Below are 25,096 nucleotides of genomic sequence, written 5' to 3'. Positions count from 1 at the left end.
TAAGTGAGAGTGTGTATGAGTGAGTGTGTGTGTGTGAGTGTGTGTGCGAGCATAAGTGAGAGTGTGTATGAGTGAGTGTGTGTGTGTGTGTGAGTGAGTGTGTGTGCACAAGCGTTAGTGAGCGTGAGTATGAGTGTGTGTGAGCATGAGTGAGAGTGTGTATGAGTGAGTGTATGTGAGTGTTTGTGATTGTGTGTGTATGTGAGTGAGATTGTGTGTGAGTGTGTGTGCGAGCATAAGTGAGAGTGTCTATGAGTGAGCGTGTGTATGTGAGTGTGTGTGAACGAGTGGTAGTGAGTGTGAGTATGTGTGTGAGTGTGTGCGTGTGCGAGCATGAATGAGAGTGTGTATGAGTGTGAGTGAGTGTGTGTGAGTGAGTGTGAGTAATTGAGTGTAAGCGTGTGTAAGTTAATTTGTGTGCGTGTAATTGTGTGTGAATGTGTGACTGTGAGCGAGTGAGTTAGAGTGTGTGTGTGTGAGTGAGTTAATGTGTGTGTGTGCGAGCATGAAGTGAGAGTGTGTGTGAGAGAGTGTGTTTGAGTGTGCGTGTGTAAGTTAATCTGTGTGTGTGTGTGTGTGTGTGTGTGTGTGTGACAGCTCTGTTATTAAGCTCATGAGGTCTGTGCTGGATCAGAGCAGGGGTTTATGGGTCGTCTGATATACTGACATGTTGGGAGTCCAGCTGACAGCGGAGGTCTGGGTTAATGACCCACCGTCACTGTGTGTGTGTGTGTGTGTGTGTGTGTGTGGTTCAGGTAAATCCTACGTTACTGGGACAAAATGTCCCCACAAAGATGGCAAAATCCAAAATCTTTGTCATTGTGAGGACATTTTTAGGGTCTCCATGAGGGAAAACAGCTTTTAAATCATATAGAATGAGTTTTTTTTTTGAAAATGTAAAAATGCAGAGAGTTTTCTGTGATCGGCAGGGGAGATAATATACAGTATGTACAGTATAAAGTCATATAAATATCATTGTCATTATGTGACGAGACACACACTACCACAAATGCAACTTGTGTTTTAATGCAGTAACAGACACTAAATAATATTTACATTTTATTTTATTTTGAAGTATACATTCTCTGTCTACAGTGAACAATAGCTAATATTCCTAAATGTTTTCATTATCTCATCTGCTCTCTTTTCCTCTTGTTTTCTGTCTCTTCTGCTTTGAGTTGAAGGCCAGAGAGCGACAGATGAAAGGAGGGATAGACAGAGAGAGAGAGAGAGAGAGAGAGAGAGAGACAGGCTCTGTTTGTGTCTCACAGCACACGTAACACTATTAATATGAGTCTGTTTTGTGTCAGGAGCTTTAATTTCATCTGTGAAAGACACACACACACTCATCTGTCACTGTAACTTCATTAGACGCTGACGAGGGGCCGGACACACACACACACACACACACACACACACACACACACACACACACAATTCAAACAATATTTGATGCAAAACAATATTTAAGCTTCAAGTAAATATTCCTAATAAAACAATATTCCATCGTGTCCTGAACATGAGGCCACTGTGATGTCAGTATTTACTTTATTTTAAATGATTGATTGATTGACTGATCAATCAAATCATCATATCAGAATGATTTCTGAAGGATCATGTGACACTGAAGACTGGAGTAATGATGCTGAAAATTCAGCTTTGATCACTGGATATAAATTACACTTTACTATATATTCACATAGAAAACAGATATTTTACATTGTAATAATATTTCACATTTTTACTGTATTATTGATCATATGAATGTCAATCAGATCTGATTGAAAACACAGAAACAGAAGTTTGATCTTCTGTCATGACACCAGCTTCAGTAGATCAGACCAGCAGACTTTGAGTTTGGCGTCTCACAGCACTGAACGATGATTCTGAGCGGTTTTGGACTCGATGCAGGTTCTGTGTTTCTGAACAGAGAGATTGTGCGCCATTTTCGTTGTAAACTAAACCAGCTAAGCTAGGTTATCTGTCATGCTAATGAGGCACATTAAACTGAAATTGGCTAGAAGACATGTTATTGCTCAGAGGTTTCTCTTTGAATTCTCAGTTGATTTTTACTGGAGTATCAACTTTATCTCATGTGTTTCCCTTAAAGTGCCCTGTTATGCTATTTTTAAAGACTTCTAATTTTGTTCTGCAGTCTCCTACAGTAGATTCACATGCATCCAAGGTCAAAAAACACTTTAATTTTCTGCAGCATCAGCTCTTTTCTCACAGTGTTTGGAACGGTTCATCAAGGATTCGGTCTCTCTAAGCCCCGCCTCTCAGAGAGACAGCTCTGTCTGTTGTGATTGGTCAGAAACCAAATGCTCATTAACTCGGCTCTTGATTCGCAGTGATACGAACAGTAACGATGGCGTGGGTTTTACCGTATCAATCTCATCAAAGTGGATTTGCTTTGGCAGCAGAAAACAGCTTCTTCTCGACATGAACAACATGAACCAAACTCTTCCAGTCTCAGACACAACTACAGTGTTTGAGGGCGGGGCAAAGAGACGCTGTTCAGCCAATAAAGACCATAGACTGGAATTATGCAAATTAGTTACAAACCTAAGTAGGTTCAGCAGGAAGTGAGACTGGAATTACTGACGACTCGTTTCAGCTCAGATCATTCGATCAGAAATGTTCGAGTTCATATTGAGATCTCTTCTGGAACTCTATACACTGATAATAATTTGATGTAGAAACAATTTTCACTCCGAAATTGCTAGTAAATCTCAGAAACAGTTACAAAAGAAATGGCAAGTAACACGTTTAATTAAACATGACATTTTAAAATTTGGTTCCATTGCTCTCTAGGAGAAACATTTGAGATATTAATGAGATTTCATTTGTGATTTTATCATTCCTCTGTGTGGGTGAGAATATTGTGGTTTTACCTCGCGTTAATGCGCCCGAGATTGGTGTATAAATGAGTCATTTCAGACCCTGACTGAAACACACACACACACACACACACACGCACACACACGCACACAGATCTTTTCATATTTCTCTTTTTCATCACTCCTCCCCAAATCCATCCGTCTGCACTAAGATGGAGCTGCAATTTCTGTGTGTGTGTGTGTGTGTGTGTGTGTGTGTGTGTGTGTGTTATATGGTTCTATTGGTCTGTTCTGGCCCTAGGCAGTGAGACCCCAGGTGCAAGGAGAGGTTTGAGAGGTGAAAGGTGTGTGTGTGTGTGTGTGTGTGTGTGTATGGGAATGTGTGGGCAGTAGCTGATAAGGAGAGAGATTCAGAGTAATAAATTACAGAGAGAGTTACAGAGAGTCTGATAAATAATGGATGTGTGTGTGTGTGTGTGTGTGTGTGAAATAAATTCATTATGTCTCACCTGAACTGGCTTTAAGAGAGAAACCCTTCTAGAGGACTGGAGATGTGTGTGTGTGTGTGTGTGTGTGTGTGTGTGTGACCTCAGATCCAGCGACTATGAGAGGCTATGACGGGAAATGATGTCAAATGTGTAACAGATATATATATATTTTTTGCATGACTTTTTTGCATGACATGACTATAAAACACGTAAATTCTCATTGAAATTAGATATTTATTTAAATGAATTATTCCTTTAATGTCTGTCTGTCTTATTGATATTTTTGAGTGAATTATTCCTGTAGTTTTTCAAATGACTAAATTATTTATTAACTACATAAAGGTAAATTATAATTACTTTTGTCATGAAAGTAATAACACAATGAAAAGTTCTTAAAATAAGCTTTATTTCTTTTGTTTTGGGGTGCAATGTGACCTGGACATGCTTTCATTTAGCGGGATAGTTTGGGATTAATGGGAATCTCTCTGTGTGAATGTCATGAGAGCCGATGACAGTCTGTACCTGCATCTTTTTTGTCTCTGTTTTGGCCGTCGGCCCACGTCAGTGCTCGCGATGACAGATCTGCTGCTTTTAACCGTTTCATCTGAGCTTATTTTAAAGCTGTTTGTTTATCTTTAAGTCACGAAGGCCCGTACGCTTGTGCGTTCGGCTCACTGAATGGAGGCTCCTTTTATCAGCTGTTGACTTTACGATAAATGAGCGTCTTAACAAAGAGCGCGCGTCTTTCATGCGCCGCCGTTCCGAGGGCCGCTTTGAAGTGAAGTTTTACGAGCGGCTCGAGAAAGGAAGCGTGTTTTGATTGAGGTCTCATTGTGAGTGGGAGAGAATTTGTCGAAGCGCAGAAAGAAGAGGTTTTCGGGAGTTTCGCAGTGGGCGATTCAATAAAGCCAGGAAGAAAAAGAGCCAGAAACAATGTAAAGACAGAAGCCACATGCGTGCCGTTAATTACGGCCTTTATAAAGTGTACATTGTTGTATTGTTTCTCCGTCATTAGGATTAGACCTGTACAAACGGGGTCTGCTGTATGTAAACATCACATTTATGTCACAGACGACCTTCATTACAGCGGGATTGTGGGAAATGTGTCTGAATGGCAGCTGTTTTTATTTAATTAGGACACTCAATCTTTCGTTTCAATGCAGATTTGAGCAGGATTTATGAATCAATAGATGACTGAAATGAGTTGTTTTCTGTTTTTCTCTGTAGATCTGGAGGACAGAGCGAGTTCGTCGTGGGGAAATGGAGTTCGTTCAACAAAAGTGAGTTTTACACATTTATAAACGCTTTTGGTTTTAGTGTTCAAACCTCGGGCACGCGTGAAACGTGGACGTTCTGCTCTGAATCTTGCTGTATTGGCAACAAATTTTGACTAATTTGGACTCACAATTGATGCCAATAGAGTTTGACGTTAACGTGTTGCTCAACTCATGACATATTGACTCTATTTAGCATAAAAACATGCATATAGTGCACAAATATTGGGTGAAATAGTTTTAAGAGAGTTTCGTATTGACGTTGTTCAGTAATAAATGACATTTAATTTGAGTGAATTATTCCTTTAGTTTATTCTAGTTTTAAAAAACATGAAAATTACTAAATAAAAATAGAAATTAGAAAAACAAACTCTGTTTTACCACAAATTTTTCATTGTGATGATATAATGATGATGATATATTACATTTATATATATATATATTAGAAATTATATAGATAGATAAATAGGTAGATAGAATATCACATATTGATGATGATATATTTATTTAAATGTGTGTGTATATATATATGAAAATGAGTTTAATTGTCATAAAAAATTAGCACAAATATTGGATGAAACATTTTAATACAGTTTTTTTTATTGACGTTGTTCAGTAATAAATTTGAGTGAATTTATTTTGATTTTCAAAATTACTAAAATTACTAAATAATAATTGAAATTAGAAAAACAAACCTTTGTTTTACCACTAAATTCTCATAGTAATAATATATTGATAATGATAATATATAATAAAAAAAATAAAAAATAAAAAATATATTTATTTAAATTTATTAATTATCTAATTAATTTAAGCGATTTATTATATTATATTATATTATATTATATAGAAAAAATTAATTAGAAATTTATTGGAAAAAATTGTCATGAAAGTAAGTTTTTTTTTTTTTTTTTTTTTTTTTTTTTATCAACGTTGTTCAGTAATAAATGAAATTTAAGCCTTTAATACTCATAATGTTTCTCATCCGCCACCTTGGATGAACAATTTAGCATTTTGAGCTAGTTGCAGTGCATTGTGGGATTGTCTGATCTCTGATGTTGTCTATGTAGTCAGCTCTTTAGGTTTTGGAACACGGTTGTCTTTTCTTTCGCCGATTTCTGCATTATGTGTTGCACTTTTGCACATTATTTTGACACGGCTCCTCTTGGCCTCTGGATCTGACGGTGTCATCTGAAAGGTCAGAGGTGGCTTTGATAGGGTCTTGAGAGCGGGAAGCGTCTGCCATCAGCAGAAGCAGCGCTCAGGTCTGCAGAGGTGAATCAAGGACGTGCTTACGGAGCATTTTCACACGCCGGACAAACTTTCCGCTCCACACGTCCGCCGAATGCAAATGAATTCACATCTTCACCCTTATGTAAAACATCCCGTGAACTTTTCATTCGCCGTCTTTGTGAATGAACTTCCCAGAGCTGGAACGTCAACACACTTTATTTCCAGTGACCCGGAGTGTCTTTAACTGTAGATGAAGGGAAATAAAACACACTTACACCTGAATGACAGTCGAAGGTTGAGGGTGTCGCCACACGCTTTCACTTTTAGCACTAATTTACCTTGAAAGCCACGCACAAGACTGACATTAATTCTTGAGCATATGACCTGTGAACTAGTGTAATTTATGCCAGCTATTTATGAATATTCAGCTGGGACAAAATGTAAGGCTGGACAGGGTCAAGATTTGATTGGATCATAAAGTGGACATTAAAAAAACTGATATAGAGGAAGATGTTTGGAGAGAAAGACTGAAAAATAAGAGATATTTGTGATGTCAGGCAAATAGGAAAGTCGTTTCAGTGGTGGAGCAAGTTATTACATTATGCACAATAAGACCAACTGTATTATTAACTGTATAAGTTCATACTGTTTATATTTTTCCTCTTTTTGTTATTTGTGCCATTAAACACCTCAATATCTGTCTATTTTAGCTGTATTATATTATGTTATTTGTTTATGTATTATCTTTATATGTTTATTGTCATTTTAATTTAATATTTATGTTTTTGAACCATGTGTGTATATGTAAATTGTTTAAATAGGGCCACACTACAATAAACATTTTATTATTTATGTGTATTTTAGCTATTATATTATATTATAATATATTATATTATATTATATTAATTATATTATATTATATTATATCATATTATGTTTTTTGTTTTGCCACTAAATTCTCATCATAATAATATATAGATAACGATAATATATAAGAGAAATATATTTATTTATTTAAATTAATTAATTAATTATATAATTAATTTAAATTAATTATTATATTATATTATATTATGCATTTATGTATTTAGAAATTAATTAGATAAACAAACCAAATTCATTACAGTAATGAGAATTTAGGGATTTAAATGTGTTTAATTGTCATGACAATTTAGCACAAATATCGGATGAAACAGTTTTAATATAGTTTTTTTTTTATTGACGTTGTTCAGTAATAAATTTGAGTGAATTATTCCTTTCATTTATTTTGATTTCATAAATAATAATTGAAATTGGAAAAACAAACCGTTTTGTTTAACCACTAAATTCTCATTGTAATAATCTATTGATAATAATAATATATAAGAGGGATATAATAATAATTATATATATATATAATTTATTTATCATGCATGTATTATCTTTTATTTTACCATTTATTTATTTATTGTCATTTTAATTTAGGATGTTTATCTTACTGTACCATATGTATGCATATTAATTTTTATTTTATATTTTTCTCTTTAAAATACATGGACTTTCTCTCTTTATTGTTTGTGTCATTAATTTATTTTAGATGTAATAAAATTTAAGTATTATTTTTTATTTTATCATTTATATATTTATTGAATTTTAATTCATAGTATTATCTTTTCAAACCATGTATAGGCTTAATAAAATATAATATAATTTATCTACTGTCATTTATTTTTGTATCATCATGTATATATTTATTGATATTAACCTTATTTAACCACGTGTCTTATTCGGAATATAAAAACCTTTGACCTTTAACCTTTGACCCCTGCAGAATTACGCTGACGGCTCTCAGTACGGTCACATGCCCAGTCGGGACCTGGGGTCACATGACAGCATCTCTCCGCCGTACGTCAACTCCAGATTAGCAGGTAAGAGTCGAGAAACTTGCCTGCAGCTGAGCATGATGGGATTGCTGATTGTTCTGATGGTTTGGCTTGACATTTGTGAATGAAAAGCGGCTCTTTTGATGATTTGTTTGAATCAGATTCATCTGAATGATTCATTTGGGAATCAGTCCTCCTGGAGTCGAATGAACGGCTGTGGTTTTGCTGGCGTTTGATTCATGATTCATGCTGGATTGTGTTTCTTGAAAGAGTTGAGTTTTCATTTTTGGATCTTTGTTCAATAGTTTGTGGTTTTACAGCGGTATTATCCAGGCCAGGTCACATCACACTCTGAGTGGATGCACTCATTTACCCACAATGCTGTACTTTGCCGCTGGCGTCTCGGTCTCATCCAGTGAGCACATGGTCAGTGAGTCAGATAATCACCCTGGACTAATTAAGCTTGACTTAAACCATGTGACCCGATCTCCCTCTTTCATAAATGTAGACCTTAAAGGAACTTATTAGTATGCAATGTAAGAAAATATGTTTTTCTGTTTTGCACGTTGTTGTTTTGTTGTAAAACCTCAATATTTATGTCTACTTTAAGAAAAGCGTTCGATATACTGAGTTTCCTTGCCTGTGATGATGTATTTCCTGTTAAAACACATGCATTCATTTTAAACTGACCTGTGAGTCTCAGTACACCTGCAGAACAAGCGGCTGAATTACGGAGTGTGTGTGTGTGTGTTAATGGATGTAATCAAAACATTGGCTGAAGTCTGTAATAACAGCGAGGTGTTTAATAAGGACTAATCACAGCGGAATAGCGACTCACTTTTAGGATGTTTGTTTGCATTGGAGGGCCGGGCAGCGTGTGTGTGTGTGTGTGTGTGTGTGTGTGAGCAGGTGCAGTCCACACCAGCACACTGTTCTCCTCCTGTCATGTACCTGCTAAATGAAGCACACAAAAGTTCCAGACTGGTAAGCAGGTTTGGTCTCTGCGAGGCCCAGTTAAGAGCCGCCGGATTCTTGTTGTCTCCTGCAAGCAGTTTTCAGACACAAATACTTTATTGCTGTTTATTCAGCAAGCATTTTTTCCTGTCGGCCTGCAGTATTTTATGCATATAGAGAAGTTTGTTTGAAAAGTGCTGACCTCTGTGATTGCTCGTAATTTATTAGAGCACTTTTTTTGAAATGATGTGGAATGAAAAAAAAAGAAAGATGGGAGTGACTGTGTTTTGCTTTCTGAGCAACAATAAGACTGGACTTCATTCTATGTCTATATCTATATATCTTTATCTATCTATCTATCTATCTATCTAATAAATTTGAAGAGTTTTTTTAAGTTATAAAAAAATATATATCATTATTATAAATTACATTTATTAATAATTAAATGTATTATTATCAGTATATTTACTTGATATAAAAATAAATTATATATAATTAAATTATTTAATAATTAGTATTATTAAATTGTTTAATTTGTTAATATCATTATAAATTATTATAATAATAATAATTATTATTTTTATTATATATTATAAATTATGATTATATATGTAAATTGATATCAGGATTTTATTAAAACAAGATTGTTTAGAGCTCAAGCACATATGTAAAGGTTATTAAAATGACGTATTATTGTTTATATTTTTGTAGGTTTTTATCAAAATGTAAAAAAAAAAATAATAATAATTATGAATTTTTAATGAATGTACCTTTAGTTGTTAATATTATTATAAAATATTATTGATGTGTTATAAATACATTTTATGAATAAATGTATAATATAATTATAAATTACTTTATACTATTTTTTGATATAATAATATAATTTTGAGCTCTAAATTATATGTAAAGATCATTAAAATTATTTATTATTATTTATATTATATTTATATTTTTAATCAAAATGTAAACTTAACTAAAACTTAAAATGAATTATAACTTAATTTTAGAAAAAAAGCAATGTATCTTTATATTATATTATATTATATTATATTATAAAATACAGTAACATTTAAGTGTCTAATGGCACAAACAATAGAGTAAAAGTCCATGTATTTTAAAGAGAAAAATATCAAATTAAAATTAATATGCATACATATACGTTCAGTAAGATAAACATCAGAAATTAAAATGTTATATTAAAATTATGTTATTTAATTTGTTGATATTATTATTAATTATTAGTCATATATTTTTTATAAATAAATTAATATCAGGGTTTTAATATAATAATATTAAGTACAAACATATATGTAAGTGTTATGCTGGTAATGTGTTTTATAATAGATGTCTGTTACACTCATCAGTGTGTACACACACACACACACACACACACACACACACACACAGACGGTCAGGAGGGTTCAAGGGTTGGAGGGTCCTGAAGTCCTGCGACCCTCCCGTCACCTGCTCTTCCTCACCTCCTCCGATCTCATTAACACGTTCCTTCATCCCAGCGGCTGGAGAGAGAGAGAGAGCGAGCGAGTGAGGTGTGTGTTCTGTGGCGTCTGAGGTCGATCTGACAGTGTGCTGATGAGACGCAGAGCGCGGTGGATCCGTCACTCCCGCCGAGGGAATCTACAGGGACATTTAGGTGTAAATTGACCATACGCTCAAATCTAAAGAGATCGCTTCTCAACAGACAAACAGATGAATCCATCCCTTATGAACATTTACCATGGTAACCATTACACCATTAGAGCTGGGTGATACAAGTGACAAAAAGTTATATATATATATTTATGTTTTTAGCCTTTTGACTTTTTTTAATACTATTGTTTTTCTTTAAATTATTTAAATTATTATTTTTTTCTGTCTCTCAGGAATAAATTGTGATTAAAAAAACACAACAATTATTTATTTTAATTTCAAGGATGCTTCATTATGACAGTGTTAAAGTTTTAAATCATTACAAATTGTGATTATTCCATATATACCCTTAGTAAAAACATTCATATTTTGGAGTAAATTATAGCCGCACCATGGTAAATTTTATTCAATGGTATCAGAAATCTAAACTCCATGATGAGTGTAAAATCGATCTTCAGACCGCGTTAGTGCTGGTTAGTTTTTCAGACGCAGTTGTGTTTGTTTGTTAAAGTAGAAAGACTGTAAATGCCGTGTTTTATGGAGCTCTGACATCTGGAATACAGGAGAAACAGGAATTCCAGAAGGCGTCCTGATATTCCTGGGAGAAAGTGTCTGATTGGTTCACTGCTTTAGGACACGCCTCTGAACTAATCAGAAAGAAAGACAGACTATTATTATTAATATTATCATGATAATGATCTCAAGATGACACAATTTATTAGTCCAAATTTCATTTAAGATTTTTCTTGATGTTGTTTTTGTGCTCTACTAGATTGAATGTTGATTATTTTCCTCATATTCTCTATTGTGCAGCTCCTCTCTTCCCAGTCTGTCAGTAACGCTCTGTTTAGTTCCTGTCTCTATGAAGCCCCTCCTTCTGAAAAGCACGATGTGCTCTGATTGGTCGGCTGGAGCAGTGTGTTGTGATTGGTGTTTGGGAAATGCCCCGCCCCTTACCATAACCGCCAGTTTCAACACACTACTAACTAACTCAACCAGGCCCCGCCCCTTTATTCTGAATTATTTAAATGAGGAATATTTTGAAGAAAACTCAAGGGAGTTCAGAAACTCTTTTTCATGCTCAAACAGCAACATTAAACACACTAAAGACAGATGAATATGTGAAAAAAAGCTTTAAACGAGACTTGTTGCATGCACAAAAAGTACCATGGTACAGTGATGGTAGCATGAATGATTACCATAGTGTGTGTGTGTAAGTGTGTGTTTGATGAAGACATCAGGTCAAGCTCAGTCAGGCAGGAACTACAGATGAGCCCTCGCGGGAGCAGGCCAGGCCGTTCATGTAGGACCACGCATGTGTGTGTGTGTGTGTGTGTGTGCATGCGTGTGCAGATGAGCCCTCGCGGGAGCAGCGCGGGGTCGCTCATGTAGGACCGTGAGTGTGTGTGTGTGTGTGTGTGACAGACTGTGAAATGACGCGTTGTTGCGCGGCTGGGCTGCACCTGGGCCCTTCAGTCCTGATGGATCGGTTTGGTCATGTGTAATAGCCCCATCTGCCGCGCCTTGTTTTTCTTTTTTACTGATAAACACTGATCCCAGCGGCTGAGCCACATGAACTGGATTCTGTCGTTTTCCCCGACCGGAAAGAAAAGTGCAAAAGCACAGAGGTTGGGTTATTATTAAAAAAGTGAAAAGTCGGATGAGATTTTAAACCAGATCCTTGGAGATGAGCATGCATTGTGTGTGTGTGTGTGTGTGTGTGTGTGTGTTAATGAGCAGTGCACATCTAACTGAAGGGTTTTGGAGCTCAGCTCCATAATGACTTTTATTACAGCCAGGAGTTTCTGTAACCAAGCCAATTCTTAATTAAAGTCGCTGACATCATGCTGTAGTAATTAAGGACTGCATTAATTAAGCTGCTTTTTTTTTTTTTTTTGCGGGTTATTTTTCGTGTCAGCCGCGTCGACGTCAACCGGGATCGGACGGCCGCGGAAACTTTCCCGGGATCGTAAGTTTCGGACTCGGCGCTGATCATATCTGTGCATTCTGATAGCTAATTATGCTTGGGAGAACATCGACAGCTGCATTCATCATCATAAAACGTAATAATTAATGACATTCCGACAAAGAAAAATATGTAAATGAGCGCTCATTAGCATTTTCATATTCAGCTTCGATAATGCTTTTGCTGACAAGGCTGTAATTAATGAAAATGCATGTCGCAGGCAGGAGATTGGATCGGCTTCATTCCACGCACAATTCCCAAATGCTGGCATTATGGAAAACGAGGAGTGCTGCCAACTTTTTGGGGGCGAAAAAAAACTGAAAGCACCGTATGCAAATGAGATGCTGGCACGAAACGCTTAACCCCTTATAGACCGGCGCCGAACGCGCGGATCCCTGCGATCCGGCCTGATGTGTGTTTAAAGAGAGAGGGAGATGCAGGGAATGCTGCTGGGAATGTTGCAGTGCATTTGGGAATCCTTAGACGCACCTGTCCGTCCATCCGCTGAGCCGAAACGCTGCTGCGCGCGGTTACGCTGCATGCTGAAGAGACGTGTGTGTGTGTGTGTGTGTGTCGCTGGGGTGTTTGACTGCTGCTGAAGATGCGCATAATGTCGTGCAATTGTGTGTCCTTGAGTTAACACAGAAGAAATGACGGAAAACCACCGTTAAAGAAGAACCCACAATGCATCAGACCAGAGACATTCTCAAAAATATTACTTTGCTGTTTTTAAAAAGTAGTATTTGAAACAATATGTTGTTGCATGACTAGTGTTTAATGTTTAATACAGATGCATGATCATCTCACAACATAAGTGCAGTTGAGAAACGAAAGTTATCTTTTTTGATGGAAAACCACCTTAAAAATATAAAATAACTGCATTTATTTTGTGATTCTGTATGCACTAGTCATGCATCAACATGCATACTGCTGCATACTACATATTGTTTCAAATACTACTACTAAAAAAATAGCAGACAGTGCACAGAGTAATATTTTTGAAATGCTCTAGTCTGATGCATTGTGGGTTTTTCTTTAGAAGTGGTTTTCCATCAAGGACTTTAAGAATTGGCTTGCTTACAGAAACTCCTGGCTGTTATAAAAGTCTTTTATTTTATTTTATTTTGTAGCTTTGTCAGTTAATTTGTGTTGATTTTACATCATCACACTGGAAATGAAAGGCTGTTTCAAAAAGGCTAATTATTATTAATATTATTATGTTAATTATCTCACAATGAGTGCTGGGATTGTTTGTATTTAATTTGATGAAAGTCTTAATTTTGTAATATTTTTATTAGATATGCTGCTCAGATTTGCTGTGGTTATATGCTGCACGAATACATGCAAAAATCCCATGCATACTGCAGAAATGAGCAGCACACACACACACACACACACACACACACACACACACACATGTTCACGAGAATCAGACCAATCGCATTAGTTTCCTTCAGGAGGGTCGTGACCTGAATTTGTCTCTTTTTTTTAATCCCATGCATTAAAACCACAGAAAAGCAGCATAAACGAGTAAAACATGAAACAATAAGCGGTAAATGAAAAGATCCCGGTGGGGAAGCTCTCCGTGAGAGTGTGTTAATCTCGACCGTGGGATACGACAGACTGACGTGTCGATCCGCGTCCTCCGGCTCCGTTTGACTTCAAGTTTCATTGGAGAGAAAGAAACTAATTTGTTTTTCATTCTTTGATTTTCTTAACCAGGTTAAATCAGTGTGTAAGGCAAAAGGTGTTAAATAATAGCTATACATATTTCTTGAGTGATGTTTCCCATAATGCAGTGCTCTCGTCTTGACCTTCCATTTCCAGTGATGAATGAACTATGATTTTTTTTCTTGATCAGACTGATTTGCACAAAATAAGACCACAAATTCAGAACTACCATATTTATTTTGTGAGATAATTAATGCATACTGAGGTCATGTGACGATCATTGCAACACATTGCATTGGCTGTAAAAAGCAGCTTGCATTCAGTAGATACTGTTAAAAATGTCTCCTAAATGATAAAATATTCATATTTTATTTGTGCGTTATTATTAATTTTCTTGCAACGTATGTGGCAAAAGTTTTGACGCACGCAGCACTTAAGAACAATCTGAATGTGTCGAATCAGTGCTTTCAGCACAACGGGAAATTCAAGTGCACTAGTGTCGGCATTTTCCATTCAGCTCTCTTTCGTGGATCCTAAAGCCGCCGCCGCGTGCGCTCGGAGGTGACAGACGTGGAAAAGTTGGCCGCTCCGTGTGCTTTTTGAAGTGAAAGGTTATTTGCATCCCGTCGTGAGGGGAGTGTTTCCACTAATCCTGTCGGCAAAAGAAAAAGAGACGCGCTGTGTCAGGATCTTATCCCGCTCCTGAAAGAAAGAGTCACGGCAAATCCTGCAGGACACGAGTTAACCCGCCGAGAGACATTCAGAGACCTTCACCTATGCTGTCTGTCTCTCTCTCTCTCTCTCTCGGACCGCCTCCACGGGGCCGGAGAAAAGCGGGTTTTTGGACGGCGTGGGGTTTGGGACAGTGGCGGATTTGTTTGAGCTCAAATCTGCAGTCCTGGCGTTCAGGGTTTTTAAGCCACTCGAGTGTTTATGTGTCTGTATTTAATTTAGTGCTTCATTTGAATGACAAAAGAATGAAATAAGCATTTGCACGGTGGCGGCGGCGGTGTTGGCCGTGAACAAATACAGATAAAAAGCGCAAAAAGTTTATTCCCTCGCATTTCTCTGAGCTCAGCACAGTCACTTTTTTTCTGGGTTTGCTAAATTTTTGCAAAATCCATCTTGATAAGGCGACACTGTATTTTTTATTTTATTTTTTTCAGTGTTAAAGCTTTTATATTCAGATTAATGTTTCTCATTTTTTACAGATTAATGCAGTGGACTACATGATATAAAATGCTGCGTCCAGTCGCAGTGAAATGGGCCGAGCCGCCTGTTCACATCCCAAGCTCTTTTGTTCTGTGCGTAACGTCTGCCACGGCCAAACTGGCACAGATGCCACACAACATCTCTCATGCCTGGCATAGCACACACACACACACACTGCATACACTAAATCCTCATGCAACTCACTGTTTTGTGTGTGTGTGTTTTAGTAATTGTGTATTTGTTTTGCGCTGAAAAACACGAACGCTCAAATAACGCGTCGAGCAGCCGTTTGCATACAGTATTCTGAGTTTAAAAAATGTTAAATGTGTCACAATAGGAATAAATGTTTAAATATTATGAATATATAATGTTATTAGCAAATAATTATTATAAATACATATTTAGATATAAATATTATAGAATATTATTAGCAAATAATAAATTATTTATAAGAAATGCATATTTAAATATTATTAGCAAATAATAATGTTAATTATTAGAAATATATTTAGATATAAATATTATATAATTAGCAAATTAAAATACATTAAAATGCATATTAAAATACATTTTTAAATATTTAAAACAAATATTATGTAATATTATGAATAAATAATATTATATATATTACATACATCGATATTAAAAAATTGTATTTGATGTCTTTGTATCATAAACACAAATCAGTTATGCTGTTCAGTATTTTATCATTTAATGATACTATATTGGAGATATAATTACTATATGTGTAATATTACTATATTATATTACTTCATCAAAAAAATCAGGTCTTTTTTATTAGTTTTGCTTATTTTTGCTTTATTTAGGTTTTTATCCTGATCTTATAAAGGATTTTTGATCTTTCTGTGTCTGAATCTGTTGTGAGAAACGAAAGCAGTTTTCTCGGGTGTAATGCAGTGATGTGCCGCAGCTCCGGCGTGTTGATGTACCTTATAAAAAAAAATACTGGCATTAGAGACAAACGGAGACGGAGAGAGACGCCAACAAATGCAGAAAGACGTGGCGAGATGCCGCCGTGCCCCTGGGCATTGCCAGCGTGTCTCTGCCCTCTGTGCAGCGCGGCTCAGAAACGAGCTCACAGCTGAGAGAAATATTACTGTCATTCATCACTCGGACGTCACATGAATCCCTGACAGAGATTCCTAATCCTGATTTGGACACTGATCGTGTTTACATGTGCACTGGAATCTGGAATGTGTGTTGATGGAGGAAACATTAGTGCTGTTTTAGAGCTCAGGAGACTGATTGAGTTCTCAGGGATGTTTATTGTGATATCTCTTATCTATTTTAATTCTCAAATCATTTGATGAGAAATGTTTAAATTCATATTGAGATATCTGACTTTTGATTGTTGACTTTCTATCTTGGCAAATCTGAGACATTATTGAGATCTCTTCTGAAACTCTGTAAGGGACACATGACCTTACTGAAGGATAGATAGATAGATAGATAGATAGATAGACAGACGGATAGATAGATAGACAGACAGACGGATAGATAAATAGATGGATAGATAGATAGATAGATAGACAAACAGACAGACAGATAGACAGACATAGATAGATAGATAGATAGACAGACAGACAGACAGACAGATAGATAGATAAATAGATGGATGGATAGATAGATAGATAGACAAACAGACAGACAGATAGAGAGATAGACGATAGACAGACATAGATAGATAGATAGATAGACAGACAGACAGACAGACAGATAGAGAGATAGACGATAGACAGACATAGATAGATAGATAGACAGACAGACAGACGGATAGACAGACGATAGATAGATAGATAGATAGATAGATAGATAGATAGATAGATAGATGATAGACAGACAGACAGACAGACAGATAAACGGATAGATAGATGGATAGACAGATGATAGAAAAAAGATTGACAGACGACAGACAGATAGATAGATAGATAGATAGATAGACAGACAGACGGATAGACAGACGATAGATAGATAGATAGATAGACAGACAGACAGACAGAGACAGACGGATAGACAGATGATAGATAGATAGATAGACAGACAGACAGACAGACGGATAGACAGACAGATAGATAGACGGAAAGATAGCCGGATAGATAGATAGATAGATAGATAGATAGATAGATAGATAGATAGATGATAGACAGACAGACAGACAGATAAACGGATAGATAGATGGATAGACAGATGATAGAAAAAAGATTGACAGACGACAGACAGATAGATAGATAGATAGATAGATAGATAGATAGATAGACAGACAGACAGACAGACAGAGACAGACGGATAGACAGATGATTGATAGATAGATAGATAGACAGACAGACAGACAGACGGATAGACAGACAGATAGATAGACGGAAAGATAGCCGGATAGATAGATAGATAGATAGATAGATAGATAGATAGACAGACGGATAGACAGACAGATAGATAGATAGATAGATAGATAGACGGAAAGATAGATAGCCAGATAGATAGATAGATAGACGGAAAGATAGATAGCCAGATAGATAGATAGATAGATAGATAGACGGAAAGATAGATAGACGGATAGATAGATAGATAGACAGACAGATAGATAGACGGAAAGATAGATAGATAGCCAGATAGATAGACAGACAGACAGACAGACAGATAGATAGATAGATAGATAGATAGATAGATAGATGGAAAGATAGATAGCCGGATAGATAGACAGACGGATAGACAGACGATAGATAGATAGATAGATAGATAGATAGATAGATAGATAGATAGATAGATAGACAGACGATAGATAGATAGATAGATAGATAGATAGATAGATAGATAGACGGATAGATAGATATATATCTTTATGCCAATAAGGCAAATGTGAGTTTATATCTATAGCAGATCTGAGTGTTTGTTCTGCTCTTCATTTGCAGGTCGTGTGAATCTCGTCCTCTGGACCGTTGAGCGTGTAAATATTATATTTGCTTTCATTACTCTTAAATATACATCATTTTCAGGGGCTCTGCTCTGTTCACGCTGGTGTTAATCATGTTTTTGGATGATTCTGAGCGCGTGCGGATGGTGTCAGCTTTGAGCCAAGATGGCGGCGTGTGCCAGTCTCCGCTCTGCCACGGCGGATTGACACGCGGCTCTTTTGAACGATGACCCGTCTGCCGTCGCATTAACCCACGCCGACTGGACAAGAGAAGGGCCGCGACCTTTGACCTCCTCACGTGCGGCCCCTCGCTGGGGTAAAACGAGGGCGTTTTGGGATGTCAAGACGTGTGATCAAGTGTTTCGACCTTGAAACCCTGTTAAACATCTCATTTTCAGAGAATCCGACGGAACGCGTGCGTTGTGTAACGTAGTCAAACAGGAAGTAGGTTGCTTTCTGCGTCTCTCATTATCTTTCTCCAGCTGTTCAGCGGCTGTTTTTACCCACAAGCCCCTGGTGCAAAGCGGAGGTGTGAGGCTCATTATATTCAGTGCCCTTGATTTGTTTAATACACGTTTTCCCATCCTCTTTAATTATATCACCCTTTGAGGTGTTTCATTTTGTGTGTGGTCCGAGTCAGAGGTTCACAGGTGTCAATGCTGAAGACTGAATGATCTGAATCAATGAGAGACGCTCAACTGAGATAATTTGTGAGACTGAGGGTTATTATAGTTAACTAAAATAAAAAAAATTGAGCTGAAATATTATATTATATTGCATATTATTTATGCTATATAAATTCTTTAAATACCTGCTAATTATTTTATGTATTAATTTTTATTTTAATATCCCCTTCAAATAGTGTAGCATCGTGTTCTGTGACTGCAACAAGTGATGAATGTCAGTGCATTTTGCAGTGTTTTCTATTTATACTCCATCATGCTGGGTAGCTCCGCCCACTGTGGAATCTCATTGGTTCATACTCTTGCTCCACACAAATGAATATTAAACATGGAATGTGTTCTGATTGGCTGTGATTCTGTCACACTGAGTAGGATAGGAAATGAAGTTAAACGTTTAAGAATCTGTCATTTTAATTTATATTTTGGTGGTGGTGTTTTTATGGATATTATGCGTTCTGTGTCATTTGTGTGTTGTGGGTTTTTCAGGCTGACTGAATAGCAGAAGTGGTGAGTGTTGAACATCAGGCAGGACTATCAATTAAACAAACGAATGAACAGATAAGTGTGAGAGGATGAGGGTAAGACAGACTGATCTAACTGATCTGAGATGATAAACGGGGAAAATCCCACATCTAGAGCCACAATCCTGATAGATTAGATTCATATTTCAGGCCTTCAACAACATGATTGTGAGTTTTGCTCGCACAAGAATCATTTTCAGTGTAAAATTCTAATTTTTAGTAATTTTGTGCCTTTTTAATTTGTGAGATTGAGGGTTATTATAGTAAACTAAAACTAAAAAAACATTTTTATTACTTGAAATAAAATAAATGTTACCTGAAATAAAATAACATATTAAAAAAAACTTAAACATTTTATTTCAGGTAATACATTTTTTTTTTTAGTTTTAGTTGACTAGTTGAGAAATACGACAAAAAATGTATGTATGTATGTATGTATGTATGTATGTATTTTTTTATTAAATGGTTTTAGTTTTAGTTGACAAGTTGAGAAGTATAACAAAAATGTTATTTTATTTATTTTAATTTTTTTTTTTTTAAATGGTTTTGGTTTTAGTTGACTAGTTGAGAAGTATGACAAAAATTTTATTTATTTATTTAATGGTTTTGGTTTTAGTTGACTAGTTGAGAAATACAACAAAAATGTTTTTATTTTATTTATTTATTTATTTATTTATTTTTAAATGGCTTTAGTTTTAGTTGACTAGTTGAGAAGTACGACAAAAATGTTATTTATTTATTTTTAAAAATGGTTTTAGTTTTAGTTGACTAGTTGAAAAATATGACAAAAATGTTTTTATTCATTTATTTAAAAAAAAATGGATTTAGTTGACTAGTTGAGAAATACAACAAAAATGTTTTTATTTTATTTATTTATTTATTTATTTTTAAATGGCTTTAGTTTTAGTTGACTAGTTGAGAAGTATGACAAAAATGTTATTTATTTATTTTTAAAAATGGTTTTAGTTTTAGTTGACTAGTTGAAAAATATGACAAAAATGTTTTTATTCATTTATTTAAAAAAAAAATGGATTTAGTTGACTAGTTGAAATGTCAAAAATATTTTTTAATGGTTTTAGTTTGTTGAATATAATAACCCTGAATCTCACAAATTAAAAAGACACAAAATTACAAAAAAATTAACTAGATTTTTACACTGAAAATGACATGTTGTTGAAGGCCTAAAAACTGTTGCAAAATTTGTAAATTTTATGTATTTTTTTTAATTTTTATTTATTTATTTCAGCTAGTTGTCAAGAACATTTTTCATTTTCATTTAATTTCACGTGATGCACTAAAATAACTAAAACTAAAACTGAAATAATGAATAAAAACTATATATACATATTTTTAAAAAATGACAACACCATAAAGGACTAAAACTTTAACAAGTATTAAAATATTAAAATTAACACTATTAATAAAAACTAAAAGAAACATGTATTGCATGTATTGCATGTGAAAGCCGGACTGATGCGAGCGGGAGAAGCTTTGAGGAAGTGATGCGGGATTGCAGACAGTATCCCAACTGCAGCCAAACACCTTAATTGTGATGCATTCTCCGGGTTTCTCTCCTGTATGGAGTATCCTGCTCTGATGCCATATGGTGTCGCATGGAACATTTAACTTGTCAGCTGTAATGGATTGTTCTGGAAGCAGATTTTAGCTGTAAGCGCTAACGGCTCGTCTGCGGGCGGCTGTATGAAGGATCACACGAACGCTCGCTCCGTTCGCCTGGAGACGCTGACCTGTGTGACTCTCAGATTTACCCAGCATCCTCGGCGGTGCTGGATCCCGTGGCCCTTGAGCGGGTGCTGTCAGAAGCGCTTACGACGGACAAGAGCCGGGAAATAGCGACCTACTCTCGTGGTCAGATTCAGAGATTCAAACATGCGCTGATCTGACCTTTAGTCCAGGTTAAATACTTGAGATTTGCTGACAGAATGTGACGGCTGATTTCTGAATGATTTATGGTGAAATTCTTTGTTTTCTTTCATGATTGAGACCCATAATGTATGTATGTATGTATGTATGTATATATATAACTTTCAGAAATAATTTTGAAGGAAGATTCTTTACAGACGAGCAGCAGTGGAGTTGAGGACAGCTTTAAGATCTGGAGATGTTGTTATTAAAGAGAGCGTCTCCACACGTTTCATGGAGTTGTTTAGTTTCTGCAGAGAACACAGAGATTTACACCTTTGAGCGCCTGTCAACATGACATGCAGGAGTAAAACACAATCACACACATGCATGTGAATTCCCAACAATCCAGATGTCTCGCTGAAGTCACGTCTCAGGTGTGGGAAGCGTCTGACGTTTGTGAAGCGCTGACAGGAGACGAGCGTCAAGGCCAGAGTTTCAGGAAGAAACGACTGAGAATTAAGAGCAGTAAGATTTACAATCAGATTCCATTTGTTAACATTAGTTAAATACATTAGTTAACACACTGACAAACATTGGTGTAGGGTTTACTTTAATACACATAAACGGCAAGAAACACATTGAATTAAACATGAAAACATATTCCAATAATCTTTCGATAATTGTTTTATTTACACCTTCAAAAAATCTTTTTTTACAGTGCATGAACTAACAATGAACAATACTTCTAAAGCATTTATTAATCTTAATTACTGTTAATTTCAACATTTACTAATACATAGGTCAATTGAGTTAAAATGGTTAAAAATACGAGGGATTGATGACGCGAATTAATCATTCACAATAAGACAAGGAACATGAATTAAGAAAGTAAATCATATAAGTTTATTTATCATTTACTTATATTAAACATGTATTTGTTAATTTTTTATATTAATTTATTTAATCAGAATTAAATAATTAAATGTAAAATTATTAAATTACAATCATTTAAATAAATAAACAAATTATAATTAACATCATGAGTCATTCACAATAAGACAAGGAACGTGAATTAAGAAATTAAATACTATGGGATAAATTTGATTTATTTATCATTAAACATTTATTTATGTTTTTTATATTTATTTATTTAATCCAAATTAAATGAACAAATTTACAGTAAATTGCATTAGGAAACATGCATTAGGAAAGTAAATAGAATCAGTTTTAGGCAGAGCAAAGTTGAGTCTTCAGTGAATGGTAACTGAGATCTTCATGAGCCACGAAAGAGCAGTAAAGCGTCCTGTGTGAGAGTGAGAGATGCTTTATATTCAGTGAGTGTCGCGAGCGGAGCTCTGTGTGATTACCCTAATCAGAGCCGCTGCCAAAGCTTCTGAACCCGAGCGTACCAGCGCCTCTCCACCTGGCTGAGGTCCGTGCCAGACCGCGCACGTGTGTGTGTGTGTGTGTGTCCGTCCCGCCCCCCCGTTGGGACCCTCCATCTGCCCCCCCAGTCTGAACGCTCCATCCTCGATGGACTGGAACGCTTGACCAAGGGGGTTCTGGGAAAGAATAGGGCCACGGAGAGCAAGATACATTTCTCCGCAGGCCATTAATGTCCAGAGCGAACAGAAGTTTAGGGAAGTTTGGGAATGTGGCACACTTTTGAAATGAATCAGTGTTGTTTGGTTATCAACGTTGTGTTCACACTTGTTTAGTTTAGTTTAGTTTTCACATTTAATAACGACAGAGTCGACCAAAATGCTGCACAAAAGAGATAGCGGGAGAATAAGACAGGGCCTAAGACGGAGCCCTGTGGTACACCACATGTGCATGCAGCAGAGGAAGAAGGAGTATAATTTCCATCGGCTATCTCTCCATAAGGTAGGATGAGAACCGATTTAAGGCCGTTCCCTTAATACCACATACAGCTCCAAACGTTTCAATAAACCAAACAAGCTGTAGTTGTAGTTCTGTTCTTTTGGTCTGGACCAAAAAAGAAAATGATACATTTAGTCCTGGTTCGTGATAAAGCTGTATATCGTCTGCATAAAAATGATATGAAACCTGATGCTTACGAAAAATCCTGGCTAAAGGAAGAAGATATATGGAGAATAAGACAGGGCCTAAGACGGAGCCCTGTGGTACACCACATGTGCATGCAGCAGAGGAAGAAGTAGTGTAGTTTTCAGTTTTTAAAGAAAAAGATTTTAATACCAACATACTGCTCCAAACGTTTCAATAAACCAAAAAAGCCGTAGTTGTAGTTCGTTTTTTTTGGTCTGCACTGAAAAAGAACATTTATTCCTGGTTCATTTACCGTCCACACTGTCATTTTTTACACCAAACCTAAAGATAAAAAAGGCTTTTATGATGTATATTTGGTGACGGAACTTAACGAACTTCCAAAACAATGCTGTGTACTGCATGAGATATGCATATGATGGTATTTTTTTACCAGCTGAAAACTCACAAAGAGCTTATAAAATGTGAAAAGGAGTCAAAACAGAGGCAGGAATCCCTCTGTCACACACACAAACACAGATCTGCTGTGAGGAGATGCTGTACTGAACTGTGATGGGCAACATCACGACTATGACAAGAAAAAAACAAGTATGCGTGAGCATTCTGTCCTGTTTAGTATCTTATCTTGTGAAATCACGTCCTGCATTACGGTGGTTTAGATGTCTTTGGTCCATGTTGTGTTCATATTTCAGTCAAACCGCATCAGAATTCATTTGGAATCTTTCAGGGTCTCTGTCGGCTTGTTTGGTGTGCACCAGGGTTCGGATGGCAGCGTTCACACTTATTCAGATGAACCGCACTAACCAGGACCAGATTTACTTCATATTATGACTTATTGGCTTGATTTGATGACAAATGCTAGACATTTAGCCTTTATATATATATATTGTGTATACATTTGCATTAAACAGTTTTTTATTTACCCTTGCATTGCATTGCAAACAAGCAGAGATGTTCTAAACTGAGTACGTCAAGTTCATTCATGATGGAGGCGGGGCGGAGTTTTGAGGTTTGACTGACAGTTTAAGGAGCCAATGGGTTACACACTTTAGTCTTCTTGGTGCATTGAATTAAATGCAAAATTGTGAAGTAGAAAACATTTTATCTTAACTTTTTTCATTTCTTAAAACTATTAACAAGACTTGAACTTAACGGCCTTAGTAAGGGAAAGAACTACAATCCCATGAAGCATTGCAAATTACATAATCGAACAATGGAGAATTATAAAACTATTGATTTAAAGATATTTCAGACTTTTTACGTCATTTGCAAGTGGGCGGAGCTCTTTTGGTGCAGTTTGCTTGTCATGATTCTCTGATTGGTGGAGATTTCTCTTTAGAATCATGGGTAATGTAGTTTTTCATCAGGAATTCTGCTGATAAATGTGGTTGTTTTAAAAAATAAGTCAAAATAATGCAGACTCATGGCTTCATCAGAAGCATGTACTATCATTTAACAACCTTGTATCTCACAGTAGGGCTGTCTTTAACAATTTATAAGTTATTGTTAAATGGAATGGGACTGTTGAATGGGATCAGATGCCAGCCAATCAGATGTGAGATTTTTCCAGCTCTTGCTATTTGTGTGGTCAATATGCATCAGATGGTCTCAGGTAGATAATGTCAGTTCATGTCAATCAGATTGGCCAGTGTAGTAGATCAATGTTTTATAATGAGGATGACATCATGATAAAGCAGGCGGCTCATTGGTCAGTGTCAGATCTCACTCAGTGCAGGTTTCCCAGACTCCTCGGCAGCTGTAGCCGCTTCCTCCAGCTGTTACAGACACGTCACCTGCTCCGCCTGTCTCTCTCTCTCTCACATAAAGCCACCGCAGGTCCATAATTACTGCCACCAGGGGAGGCACAGGAGCCATTAGAGACCCTGGGAAAGAGAAAACACACACACAGTTTATAATCT

The 25,096-nt window shown here is 36.1% G+C and overlaps 1 protein-coding gene across 7 annotated transcripts in view; it reads left to right on the top strand.

Annotated features, from left to right (window-relative positions):
- The window catches only part of LOC127503615 (transcription factor 4-like), a 159,391-nt gene that overhangs the window by 32,021 nt on the left and 102,274 nt on the right, over positions 1-25,096 (top strand). For all 7 annotated transcript variants that reach the window (XM_051877642.1, XM_051877640.1, XM_051877639.1 and 4 more), the window contains 2 exons: positions 4,556-4,608; positions 7,646-7,742. In XM_051877642.1, coding sequence (XP_051733602.1) covers positions 4,556-4,608; positions 7,646-7,742 — 150 coding nt within the window. The remainder of the gene's footprint in view (positions 1-4,555; positions 4,609-7,645; positions 7,743-25,096) is intronic.

This window comes from Ctenopharyngodon idella, chromosome 21, assembly GCF_019924925.1.
Source record: "Ctenopharyngodon idella isolate HZGC_01 chromosome 21, HZGC01, whole genome shotgun sequence".
NCBI classification, from domain to species: Eukaryota; Metazoa; Chordata; class Actinopteri; order Cypriniformes; family Xenocyprididae; genus Ctenopharyngodon; species Ctenopharyngodon idella.
The sequence above is the reverse complement of the archived record's forward strand: the minus strand, read 5'-3'. Positions and strand labels throughout refer to the sequence as shown.